General features: G+C 41.2%; 1 protein-coding gene across 5 annotated transcripts in view; it reads left to right on the top strand.

Moving 5' to 3' along the window:
- Positions 1-13654, top strand: part of elavl4 (ELAV like neuron-specific RNA binding protein 4) — a 75132-nt gene extending 61478 nt beyond the window's left edge. For 4 of the 5 annotated variants that reach the window (XM_069680337.1, XM_069680340.1, XM_069680338.1 and 1 more), the window contains 3 exons: positions 432-657; positions 5903-5941; positions 8984-13654. In XM_069680337.1, coding sequence (XP_069536438.1) covers positions 432-657; positions 5903-5941; positions 8984-9311 — 593 coding nt within the window. In that variant the 3' untranslated portion in view covers positions 9312-13654. The remainder of the gene's footprint in view (positions 1-431; positions 658-5902; positions 5942-8983) is intronic. The other variant, XM_069680339.1, reaches the window with a different exon arrangement.
- The last annotated feature ends 302 nt before the right edge of the window (positions 13655-13956 follow it).

Below are 13956 nucleotides of genomic sequence, written 5' to 3' on the forward strand. Positions count from 1 at the left end.
CTCTCAGGTGGCAGTCAAAAAATGTCTCCAAGGAAACGGCTCAAATGTCACTGAGAACAATGCATGAGGAGAGTGTGTGTGGCTGACTGTGACTGGGGCTGCTATGATGGAAGAACGGACTGTGAGGCTTTAAACAGACAGAGGGCCAATGCCACAATACACCCATATAGGCTCAGTCACAATCATGGTAGCAGATCTGTGCATTGACTTGCACACTCACGGATACCGGATACTGCATTTTAGGCAGTAGTGGTATCAGTATTGGAACAACTGTAATAAAATACAGTGTCTGCCATGTAAAAAAGCAGAAGACTACTTGGGACCGAAAATAGTAAAACACTTTGAAACAGCCACAGTACATATGTATGTTGTGTCTAAACCCTGTAAAGTAAAAGGGGCCTGTGTTTGTTTGTGATCTGCTGGCCCCGCAGGTGGCTCCCGAGGTGTGGGCTTCATCCGCTTTGATAAGAGGATAGAGGCTGAGGAGGCCATCAAGGGCCTGAATGGACAGAAGCCATCAGGTGCCGCCGAGCCCATCACCGTCAAGTTCGCCAACAACCCCAGCCAGAAGACCAGCCAAGCCCTCCTGTCGCAACTCTACCAGTCCCCCAATCGCCGATACCCAGGCCCGCTCCACCACCAGGCTCAGAGGTTCAGGTGAGTGATGGGGCGGGGCATGGCCGTGGTCATGGAGAAGAGACAGTACAGGGTGGGAGAGGGTTCAGGTTGTGATGTCACAGCATGGAGATTTATGATGGTTATGTAATTTTAAAGGTGTGTCGATAATGCAGAGTTTTCCAACCTTGGGAGCTGACTGATATTCATTTGGTGACCCCACCAAGACTTCAAAATGTAGTGATGTAAATTTCTGACACAAACAATGGAAAGTGACAAATGCCCTGCAGTGTAAAATATCACGTTCTGTGATAACAACTCAAATAGTCCCATATTAGAAACATAAAAACGTAAGGTGAGAGTTTGACTATGACTCCCAAGGTGCATTTTGGTAACACTGAAATCAGCCTAAATGAAGTTTGAAGCAATCGTAACCATTCTGCAACCATGACGCCATCTTGTTCTTAACTGCAAAAATGAAGTGTTGAAATTGGCTATAGTTGTGATTAAAGGTTTCGGATGACTGCCTAATTATGACAATGGTGGCCATAGCTCATTGGAAATATAGTATTAAGAGCCATAAACCAAGGGACCCAAAATAAACATGCTTCCTAAAGCAGGAAGTTGAAATACTTGAAACTGATGGCCAGAACACAAACCTGTAGTGTTACTTCCCAGAGCCAAGAGCTGCCCTAACTTCCCAGCTCCAATCCAGAGACATAATGATGTAACAAAATGAAACACAAAGTGACCCAGATATAAAAAAGAATTAGTATCAGAATGGGGTCACTGGGGCCATCTGCTCAAAAGGTTGGGAATCTCCAAGTTAATGATTATGGAAATGAAGTCCTATGTATCAGCAAAACTTAAAACCGTTGTAATCTATACATAAAATGGATAATAAACAGGTATGTGGTCCAATGCTGTTTGATTAATAGTGTGAGTAACATGTGAAAACCTGAAGGTTTTGCACTCCCAGTGTGTTTGGTGGTGTTTAATGACTAACAGTGCTTCTGCATATGTGGATATGAGAGATTTAATGTCATCAGTTTACAACTAAATAGTAATTATTCTTGGTTTATGTGACCTGAAATGTAACCAATTAAGGAAACATGATTGTTCCAAACAACAGGCCTGATTTGGAAAACATTTGCACCAAATGCAATTTACCGTGTTCGAACAGGGGATGTAACGCCCACACAATGCGAGCATGAGTCACAGCCACGTCTGTGTGCAAACAATGATGCAACTTTTCTCCTGTGAACATTGATTTCAGCAAATACGTCCCCCTTTTGAACAAACAGATGTTAGCTCTGCACCTGGTGCAGGTGTCAATAAAGCAGCCCTGTGAGTGCTCTGTGTGGGTCCACCCAGATCAGAGAGGAACTGTTCAGAAGAGACTGTGGGGTTCTGTCGTTCACAAATACGTATTTCCCCTCATTTCATCATGCTGCCATTGAGCCAACACATCCCCCAATGTTCCCTGTGAGGCCTGGGCAAAAACATGCATTTGGATTAAGATATTTAAATGTTTATCAGACAAAAGAGATTATAAACTATAAAGACCCAGTTCTGCTTGATACTGTTGATGAAATGAACCATTGTGTTGTAGTGCTTTTTTGTAGTTTGCCTCGCTTTAAGTACAAATGAATATTTGTCGACTGTATAAGACATGATCTGCATTAAATACTGCAGTAGCTCCTGTAGTAGAAGCTAAATCTATTGAAGACTTGTGTCTTAAATCCCAATTCAAACAAATGACGGCCTAATTAATTTATGGATTTGTGGTTTTAACCTTAATTCAACTTAATCAAATGGAGTGCATATGAAATACCTTAAGCAGTTTTAAGTCATTCTGAGAAAGATTTTTTTGCCCAGGACAATAATCTCTAAAACGATCTATCATTTAACATCATATACAGTATCTGGCTGGCATACTGTATACGTGGCATTACACCTTGTCATATCCTTTCACTTACAAATGACACAAACAAGCCTTTTGTTTTTAATATACAACATTCTCACATGAAGTACAAAAAACAAGACAAAACCAGGTGATCTGATGATATTACGCTCCATCATCCGATGCAACAAGAACGCTTCAGAATTGCAGACAGAATATGTGCTTATACAATTTCCTCTCTCTTTCAATAACACTAAGCCGGTCGTGCTGTTTACTCTCCATCAAAGTCAGAGCTTGGAAGGTATTTTTCTTGTGGAGCGGCTTCCCTGGTGTGACACCTGAGCGATGTAGCGTGGCTGTGTGTCTGTGATACGCCAAGCCAATTTACAGGCTCGGCAGGAGAGCTGTCGCTTCTCATCACAACTCACAACCACAGGACTCTTCCTCACTGTGTCCCTGTGCTGCTGCTCTCTGCTCCCGAGCCCTCGACTAAAACCTCAACACTTTCAAAGTTAGAAATGTGCTCGATGTGCACAGTTTCCCTTTTTTTACTGAATCTTCTAAGGACAACAGTGCAAAAGGAATACTAATATGACACAGTGTTATTGTCTGTCCTGTTTATCCTTGACAAGACAGCATTTAATTTGAAATTAAGATCTATAATATCAGTATGTTTCAAAGTTGATAAAATAAATATAAATGTACGCCTGAAGCTGAATGAAATGTAAATCAGGGCTGAAAATAAACTCCAGTAGCGATTTTTAAATGGGTTCCGACAGCTTGTTTAGCATGCTTCAACATTGTTGTGACGCCTATAGTGAGGCCCAAGTAAAAAAAAAGACAACAGAATACAGTACAATTCTACTGCTGAAATAATTACATGAATCCTGCGTGACTAAATCATGTGAGCCTGCTGTAACACTAGTGAACATATAATGTGCTTGCTCTCCAAGACAGCAAACATAATCGACTCCAGTACAATACACCGAGCCCTAGATCCTGGCTCGTATCCGATCCTCTGTCGTTAACTAATGGTTCTAATTAGCAAATTAGCCTTATTATATCCAGGGCAGGAGCCAATTTTAATTGAAAAGATTTTTGTTTCAAAAAAGAAAAGACCAAAACGCCCATTCCTCCATTAACATGCATTGAAAGAATGCACAAAAGCCCTATTGTTTACATGGAGCTTGGAGAGGCGGTGTGAAAAGCTGGAGTGTTTGCGCGGTGAGTGTGCATCAGTGTGCGTTCGTACATGTGTGAGAGAGAGAGCGAGAGAGCGAGTAAGAGTTAGCAGCAGGTTGTTTTGTTGGGGCCCAACGGCCCGGCGGCCAGCAGATGTCTTCGTGCTCCCGGGCCTGGAGCGCCTCTCCTCTGAGCATCCTCTCCAATTGACTCATTTACCCACAAAGCAGCCTGCTTGTTCCCCTCCCACGTAATCGGCTAATTAATGCTTTAATGATTCTGTATATTCCTTTTCTCCGCTATTTTCTTTGTTTTAGGGCTGCTTTCTTACTTGTTGGTAATGTTAGGATAGAAAGGTGCTACAGTGTGGGCACACTTTAAACGCAGATATAAATATAAGGCTGCAGTACTCAAAATGATCATGTAAAATGTGCAACAGTAATGGTACAAATGTGACTTTAATGTGAGGATTTCAGTGTGTGCACTTGTAGCTTTATTTACACATTTCAATTTAAACCTTAAAAGCATAAATGAGAGCAATTTGTGTTTAAAATGAAACGTTATTACAGTTCTGTTCAGTCCTGATCCTGTACTCAGCGTTCTGCAGGATTTCTAATTTATAAGGTGCTTAAACACAATTACCTGGCACCCTGGTGTTAAATTGTCCCTGATTAAAAGACGACTGATCTGTTATCTCTAACATACAATGTAAATTGAATTTAAAATGATCAATAATAATAGGATCGTCATTATTATTATACAAGTTATTTATTCTAAGCCTTCAAAACCTAATTGCTTTCTTAATTGCAATCAAATAGAAATTAAAGGTGCGTGTATCAAGTGAGGAAATAATAATGTTGCATTTAAACGGCGAGGTTTAGAATGGTTACCTGGAGTATTTTTATGGTAAAAAATTAGAACTTTTAACATTATTTACATTTTTTAAGGTCACTTGAAGGTTTTGGTAAAGTTGTGTTGCAAGAAAACAAATTATTTGACTGAAAGACACGAAGAGAAATAACCCTGATGGTCGAGTCAAAGTCAGAGAGTTTGTCGTGTTTTCAAGAGGAACGAGGCGTCGCTGGCCAGCTGTTGCTCAATAAGCCGTGGCCTCTGTCCATTAGGCCAGAGGAGTTAATAAGACATGAGACAGGCCAGACCCAAGTGACGAATGAAGGTCATTGAGTCACCGAGCAGACTGCATCCATCCAAGAGGGCCAACATTTCATACAGCCCACAGGTTTCTGCAGCCTCACAAACAGACGCACACAAGACCTACTGGGTTATTAAACCACATAAACTAACCCTGGCTGACTGCAATGGCTGCAGCTCAGGGGGGTTAAAATTCCACTTAAACTTGATATTTCCCCCTTTTAAACGGAGGGCATCTTTAAACCAACACTACGCCATTCCACCTGACCTGTTGGCTCGTAACAGGTTGAACCTCAAAAACAGCCAATAGTCATAATTTCACGGCTAGTTTTCCGTTCACTTGTGCTTTTGTTGGTCCATCTCATAGATAGCATACCATCACCTCCCTCACTCACCGTCATTCAAACGCCAAACCATTACACTGACAGAACTCTGGATCATTTCCAGTCATCTCAGGTGTTCTCTCAATTGAGTCAACACGAATCATTGACAAAAGTATATGATAAGAAATTTCTATTAACCTCCATCTTCTATTCAACCATCAATGTGGCGGCATGAATTGTATAAATACCCCCATGCAATTTCCTGCATTTGAAATAAGTCGATGATTTGGCTAGCCAAGCATGCTAGCATACCTTGGCTCCCGACCCACTGCCATTAGTGCTCTGTATGTGACTGTAATACTGAGCTGTGTCCAGTCCACTGCCCTAGTCTTGAATGACAATGAAAAAGTCGCACCTAGAGTAATATCAATGTGCTGCACTACTCTGCTCTGGCGTTAGCTAGCGCAGCGCTGTGCTAAAGCCGATGAAGTAGCACAGCAGTGGCCGTCCAAACAAGTGCCGACCATACTGATGGTACTGTAGCTTCATTAGCTGATGATAGCACTTTGTGGTGGGGCTCCTCAGTGTAATGGACCAACTATAGATGGGTTTGTTTGTTCTTGAGTGAGGAGGACCATGCAGTTCCTACAGGGACTTAACATTAGTTCCATTGAGTGAGTCGACCATCTGCCCACCATTAACCCCAGAACCCTCCTTCTCTTTACAGGCTGGACAATTTGCTTAATATGGCCTATGGCGTAAAGAGGTAATTAAAAACTTCACCCAATGCCAGATGTCCATGTTGACTCAATGATTTTTCAATATCCTTTTTTCTGTTCCTTTTTTTAGTTTATGTTTCCTTGTATTTTTGCAGTCACTTTGCGTTTGACAATTCGTTCAAGGTCAACTGCATTTTTGGTTCTTTAATTTGTTTTTTTTCCACGTAAGCTTGAGTTGGATTTAAATCCCTATACCAACAAGTTAAGGTGTAAGAAAAGAGAAAAGAAAACAATCAGTCTTTGTTTTCAGTGGTGATGAATTTGCTTTGTTTTGATTATGACAAGTGCTGGTGTTGTTTGGATTGTTTTTGGGTTGTTTCTGTGTACTGAATGGATTTTTTTCTCTGGTGTAAAACTCCTAATTTCTAGGTGTGTTTTTTTTCTACCGGATTCAGGTTCTCCTGCCTGTCACTGTCACTCTACAGCTGTAGCTTGGGAACAGTCTCTCTCTTTAGCAGCAAATTTGTAACTTCTATTTAGGGGTATTTTTCCTCACTACACCATTAGAATAAAACTTCCTTACATGCACATTAGCTTAGAACACATTCCTCTATTTGATAGATCTACGTCTGTGCATTGGAACCAGTGACTAAAGTATTTATTGCCTTAACTTCTTGGCAGTAGTGGCTGAATAAAGTAGTGTTCAGCACGGACACACGATAAGGCTGGATGAACCTGGATCCCTGCTGGAAACAGGAAATGCTGTTTCACTGCAGACAGCTCCAGCTTTGCTCGGCACTGCTCTGCTCGAATTCCTTCCTTTCGCCTCCATGTTTCATTTTGCTTTTCTCGCTGCCATAGGTGTTACATAAGCAAGAGCAGCAGCCACTGTGGTGATAGATGTTTCATGTGCTGACTGTGGCATCTTGCATGTTGCAAGCACAGGGGACACCATCTGAAGTCGGCTTAGCAGCTCAAACAGAGAGCAAGTTTTAGCTCGAGAGAAATGTTCTCTAAGAAAGCACCCTGGAATAGCTGTGATTCTGTTAAATGCAGGAATTCAGAATCGAGTTGCAGGTTTAACTTTTAGTTTCCATGAAACACTGTTTCCTCATTCTCTGTCTTTATATAATAATTCTCTAAGGTTAAAATAGTGTATGATTCAGCCGTCCTGATTGCATAGCTTATCATCAAGCTAGAAGTGCTCCTCAGTGATCTAAGGTTAGCGTTTGAAAGGAAACAGAAGAAAGGTGTTAAGAGCTGGCTGGAGATGGTTGGCTTTAGAGAGGACAGAATAGATATCTGGTCAGCTACACTGTTGCTATGCAACCCTTGGTCTCGTCTGTAACATTGGTTAGTGTTTGGTCCCGCTCTGATGGGTACGCTCGCATGCACGTTTACACACGTGCACACACAGACACACATGTACATACAGCCATATTATCTCCACATCCTAGCAGCAGCAGTGTTAGCTCGCCCCTCAAACCGTCACCCTCACACTCTCACACAAACCTCCTCACGCACGTGAAGCTTTTGAATACAAATCATCAAGTTCTTTTTTTTTGTCCAAGCCCGGCAGGAGAGGCCTGAGTGCAGCCGAGCCTGTCGGACAAGGCCTCAACGTGATGAGGCCTGCTAAGATTCCACCTGCTTGATGCTGGAAAGAAGTAGAGGATATGAAATTGCCTCAACAACAAATTGGAGCTTATTATAGAGCTGTTTTCTGCTCCCCTAGCATCTCAATCATATAGATTTATAACACCAAAATCTATATCTCTTAATCATATAGCTAGCTATGTACTAATATCTGTTTCTCTTGCTTCCACTGTGCTTACATTTAATTAAAATAGTCTAATTTCTACAGAGAGCTCTTACCATCAATTAGCCAGCCACCCTAGGTGCTTTTGTAAGTGTCCACAGTGGCTAGAAGCAAACTCTACATGGCCAAAGTCACGCTGGAAGGTCGTAGTGATTGCTGGCCATATATAGTCGCTGGAGAGAGACGGGTGGGGGCCCCGAGCAGCAAGCAGCGCTATCGATCAGTGCCACGAGCTCGGGAATAGAACAGAATAGAACACCCTGCAGACTGCGGGAGGAGTGGGAGGAATACACTTTGTACCTTAATGCCACTGGGCTGTAAAGTGCTTCCATTTTCCATTTAGTTTGCTCCCTCTTCCCTCCCTCCCTCCTTTCCCCTTAAGAAGGCAGCCTTCTCCGAGACAGCTGCAGCAAAGCGGAAATCTCAATTAAAGCACACCCAATAATGCCTATAGTCGTTTCTTGGAGAGAGGTGGCATAAGAAATGAACCTTTTTATCTCATTTACCTTTTATTTAAAAGTGGGGATAGTTTTTTTTTTCCCTCCCTTCCCTTTCCTTTGAGCGGAAAGGCAATTAAGTGAAGTCAACTGAGGATTCAAATCTCTTGCATCACAAGAAAAAGGAGAAGATTATGAGGCGAATGAGAGCAGATTTAGCAGGCTGGTGCGTGATCTTTGATGGATTTCTAGCAACGGTTTAATTCAACAACTTCCTGCAATTTAGCTCCTAAAGGAGCCACTCAAGGACACAAAGAGAGAACCTTCGCCTGCATCTCCTTCAGCTGAAATATAGCCCAGCATGCCGCACTGTCGTCACTCCTGATTGGAGGCCTTTCAGAATTGAGGAGCAAGGGAAAGATGTAGCTGTAGCTACGCAGACACACATACAAACTCATAAACATACATGCACACATAACATCCACACATATGCATCCTTACTATATGCTGCTCTTGGCTTGGAGATCAGTTTCTGTAGTTTGATGGGTTAACAGACTTCAGAGTGACATTTTTATGCTCGTTACCTGTAGATAGAAGAATGTTTGAAGGTGAGAGTCGTTGCTTTTAGATTCTGATGGAGGATTCTGACTAAAAAATTGGCTTTCCACCAACATGGAGCTAGGTTTTTCACCGGTTTATGGCCATTTCATGAACACCAGCAGCAGACATTAAGAGCCACTGTACGCCTTAACCCATTCAACTAAAATGTGCTCTTTCTCTCTCCCTGTCTGTCTGCTCTCTCTCCGTTTCCCCCGCTCTGCCTCCCCTCTCAGGTTCTCCCCCATCACCATCGACAGCATGACCAGCCTGGTGGGCATGAACATCCCCGGGCACACGGGCACTGGCTGGTGCATCTTCGTGTACAACCTGTCCCCAGATTCGGACGAGAGCGTGCTCTGGCAGCTGTTCGGGCCCTTCGGCGCGGTCAACAACGTCAAGGTGATCCGTGACTTCAACACCAACAAGTGCAAAGGCTTCGGCTTCGTCACCATGACGAATTACGACGAGGCGGCCATGGCCATCGCCAGTCTCAACGGCTACAGGTTGGGCGACCGCGTCTTGCAAGTCTCCTTCAAGACTAACAAGACACACAAGTCCTGAACTTTAGCAAGTAGAAGCAGTTGCCCCGCGACTTTGTCTGCTCCAAAATTGCCCCGATCCCCCCACCACCCCCCCTCCACCTCCACCCGTCCCTTAGCCCCTTCAGTCACTACCACTACCACCCTACTACAGCCATCTAACGCAGCAAACTCAAACTCCAACCGGAACACAAAGCAACCGACAAACCATCAAACAAATTGAACTAGAAATGGCTTATATTATAACTTTGGACCTATAAGCCAATGTTGCCTAAGTATTACAAAAATGAAATGATGAAAATGTTCATGAGTTCTTTGGAAGCTCCTGTGATAATGCAGGCTTCTCTTTGTTGTATATTCTTTCTGTTTGTTGTGGTTGTTCAATGATTTCTCTCTTCTGTGTAAACAGTAGCAAATCCCTGTATCCCCTTATTTCAGAGAAGAGAATGTCCTTTTTAGATTGAAACCTTTTCTCTGTCTTGATTCAGGATTTGTTTTTCTTTTGTAAATCCGGATCCACTGTCGTTAGTATTCTATATACCTCCCTGTCGGTGAAAGGGAGGGGGCTCTTTTTTAAATTGGTGAACCATTCATTCATTTTTAGTGTGTATTAAAATCTTCCCCTTATCGATTATAGACGGGATCCACAGTCCCAGTAACTCTGATGTAGAAAAAAAAAGAATTTCTAACATTGTTTTTGTTTTGTATCGCAAACAAAACATAATGTCTTTCCTCACAGGGGTTCAGGGAGATGGGGCGAGGGAGGGGATGGGTTAGCTTTCCTGATGACACGTTCAGTAATTTAAGAAAAAAAAAAAATAACACTGTTGCCAAAGAGAAGATCTCTTTGCTTGAAAAAAATGCGTTTAGAAAAAGATAAAAATAAAGAGAAAGAAGATCTATTTTTATAAATGATAATTAAAATAATAATTATTGAAGAATTTTTACAAGAATCTGGATTTGAAAAAAGAGAAAAATATTTTGACTGGCTAACTAGGGGGGGCCGGGGCGGGAGGGAGGGGGCACCACCTTGTCTTGTCGTTCTGCCGTGGTACTTTATAGGATCAAAGGTCGTTTGTTTTTCGGGGAATCAAGGATGGCAGTGATTTTGTAGAAGGAAGGTTTTGTGAAAAGGGATGCGAATCAAGGCAGGTGATTTTGGTAATTTTTCACATATGTACTAGTGCGTAATTATTCAACAGCGATACCCAAAAGGGAAGGGAGAGGGGTCTTTCCGAGGCCTGACCATCCTTATAGTCCAGAGCCCAAAGCAAGAAGAACCTTTGTCCACTTGTTTTCCTGTTTTGTCATCAGTCGATATGGGATCTCAGTAAATAGATATATACACATCTATCCATTTAGAGAGCATACTATACATTATCTATATCATTTTCTTCGCTCTGCGTTTGTGAACTTACATTTGAAAAGAACTTCCTTTTAGCGATCAACAGTAGGTGCTATACTACATTATTCACATATCTTAAATATCCAAGTTTGTTGTTCTATGTGTTGTTTAAAGAAAAAAAATACTTCGATGTTGGCATTGACTTGAGCTGCTGTTCTTTGTTTAATATTTGTTTATTGTTGGCCCAAAAATCTGGTGAGACTATTTCTTTGCTGAAGAACCAGATGAACCGATTTGGGCCGTGTAAGAATCACTGAACAAAACTTTCCTTTTGTACTTTTCTGTTTGGCTTGCTGACTTTTAGGTTACTTGCTGAGCGTGAAACGTTTGTCAAAACTAAATGATGATTAGCTAGTTCCGTTAGTCTAGATATTTGTTTCCTTAAAAGGATCTATGACAACTGTGTCTTTCTTTGCTGTGTACAAATAGATGATATATATATACATATATAGTCTACATTTGTTTTACAATATCTACTGTACTATATGAGTTGTCACTGTTCTTTTGTTTGAGCTTGTCTTTTTCATATGACAACTTATTATGAAGTGGTGGTTCAGTTACTTAGAAAAACTTGTGAGGAAACTGTTCAATTGTTGTCATGTTGCTTGTGGAGAAAAAAAAAAGATTTGGATTACCTTTCAGTTCGCTGCCGCGGCAAAAGAAACCGAACAAAAGCTTAGAATATAACTGTATTGGTTTGTTTACTTCTCTATTTTTTAAACTATTTATTTTTCTATTTATTTCTATTTATTCTATATTTATTAATTAATTAATTTATCTGTGTATTTATGTATTTATTTGTTTCATTGTCTGTGTATTTGCGTGATTCTGGTACAGGGAGGGGGCGTTTCTGAGCAAAAGGGAACAAAGCGACTAGTGGAGAGGCTCTTCCAGTAGTCCACTGCACTGAGAGAACTTTTAGTACGTTTGTGCTTTGTACCAATATATCAAAATTACAATATAAAAAACCTAAAAGTCAAGAAAACTGAAAAAAATGTCTGGAGGGTTGGGGGACGCTCTTCCCTTATTACTAGAAACAGTTACTCGCTATGCATAACCTAGTTATTAATAGTTAAATTTGCTATTGCTTTTTTCTTGTCTTGTTAAAATGAAATCTTTAGATCTTTTTCAATAAAGTTTAGTCTTAATAGAATGTTATAAACAGTCGTTCTGGTTCAATATAACCTGTGATAAGTTTGTGTAGTTCTAAAAAGCCACTCCGTCCACACCCTCCCTCCACTTACTACCGCTTTGTGATGAAACCTTATGCAAAAATGTGGGTCTGAAAGCATAGTTTTCAGTTTTCAGTGAAACATTTTATATAACATTCAGCTCTTGGAGGCTTGGGCAGATATACATTTTAAAAAGGAGCAAATGCCCATTGTTGTTTGAGGGTCATTCATTGCACTGGACTAAATCTGTCAGAATCACCTAAGAGTCAAAACTTATTTTTAAAAAGATTCATCATGTTTTCAAATGACATACCAACAAATGTTTAAAAAAGGAGAAATTGTTACCATTGCACACCGACTGCTCTTTCCAGCAGTTGTTGCTCTACTTAAAGAAGTACTCTGGAGATATGAAAAGGGATTGTACCGATTCTATATTTTATATACTCTAATATGATATATATTATATATTTTGAAAGGTGAAAGGTAAGGGAATGGTTCCAGAAGTATAAATATAGGAATTGGATTTTTTGTTGTTTGTTGTTAAGACTTGAAAACATGAAGGAGGTGTGTGGAGAGCATTTGAAACACTCAGACGCATGCTCGCATAAGTACATACTCCTCTCTCACACCTCAGTCATCTAACAGGCCGGGTCATCTTCTATCATCACTATTAACCAGTCATCATCTGCGCCATCCGAACACATAGTTTTCTAACGTCATAACGGCAACAAACCAACAAACCCACCCACCCATTAACCAACCAACCAGACCCCTTCATGCTCCCCGCCGCCGTCGGGAGCTTGAATTATGCAACGACCCCAGTAGAATGTTGTTCTGACGTGTGAACTTATTTCCTACTCTGTATGACTTTTGAACTCTTACGATGCGTGCCTGTGTTCCGCCTAGACCCTGTGCGTGTGCGCGCGTGTGTGTGTGTGCGGGCATGTGTGCATGTTTGTATGCATGTTCCTTTCTGTAACTGTGTGCGTGTTTGTCCTCATATGTTTGTTAGCGTGGAGTACATCCAGGTGTGTACAGTATACACATATGTTAAGTGTTTGTGATTATGTGTGTGCGTGATTGTGCATTTTGGGTCTGTTTAGTGCACATATATACAAGAGTATGTGTGCGTCTCCCTGAGTGCATGTGCGTGCGTGAGATAGCAGGCGTGTTTGTGTAAAAAGTGTGTGTGTGTGTGTGTGTGTGTGTGCGCGTGAAAGTGTGTGCATGTCAGGGTGTTTGAAACATGGGGCTGCGTCACCTCGCTCTATGCCCAACCCCTATGGCTCACACCATCCCCTGTAGCGCCTTATAGTGGCAGCCTGCCAGTAGGAACAACGCAGCCAGTAGTGGAGGAGGGAAGGTGAACAGAGGAACTCGGCTCTTCTTCTTGTCAGTTTTCATTTTTCCTCCTGAGACGTGTTTGTTTACTATCTGAAAAATCTATAAACGAAATCTTTAAAGACAAAAAAGACGAAAAAATGTTCACGGGGCCCCATGACCGCGGCTCTCTCTACTCTCTCCTGCTTATGTTATTACTTAACAATTATCAATGATGATTATTATGATTATTATTGCTATTATTCTTAGTATTCTTATTCTTATTATTAATCCAATTACTGCGATGAATGACTTCATGTTATCCTTGCTAGTTTAGGTCATTTCTGAAACTGGAAACAAAATAAAAATCTTGCTGTAAATGTTTGTTTTTTCTTTTTCATAAAACTGTTGTGTTTGAATTATTTGTACTTTTGAATGTTGGGACAATAAAATGAGGTGTTAAGAGCTTGGAGGTTTCTTGTCGTGATGACTAAGACTCTTTACAGTGCGTACTACAAGGAGCATCTTCCTGATAACACTCCCCTTTAATTATTTGCGTCTCTTAATCTACCTCTCTAAGGTAATAAGGTAAATCAAGACAGTCAAATCATGTCATTAATGTAAAGTTCATCTGATAACTTGAATATTCAGGGTGTGTTGTAAAACGGAAAATCTTTATATTTAAAGATATAATCTCGAAGATCTCGGTTTCGTTCTCTTTGGCGCACCTATGGCGATAAACGGTAATCACTTCCCAGATATCCAGGCAG

The sequence above is a fragment of the Semicossyphus pulcher genome, unplaced genomic scaffold (genome assembly GCF_022749685.1).
Source record: "Semicossyphus pulcher isolate SPU_LCO1_2020_fin unplaced genomic scaffold, fSemPul1.0.p SCAF_4, whole genome shotgun sequence".
Taxonomy (NCBI): domain Eukaryota; kingdom Metazoa; phylum Chordata; class Actinopteri; order Labriformes; family Labridae; genus Semicossyphus; species Semicossyphus pulcher.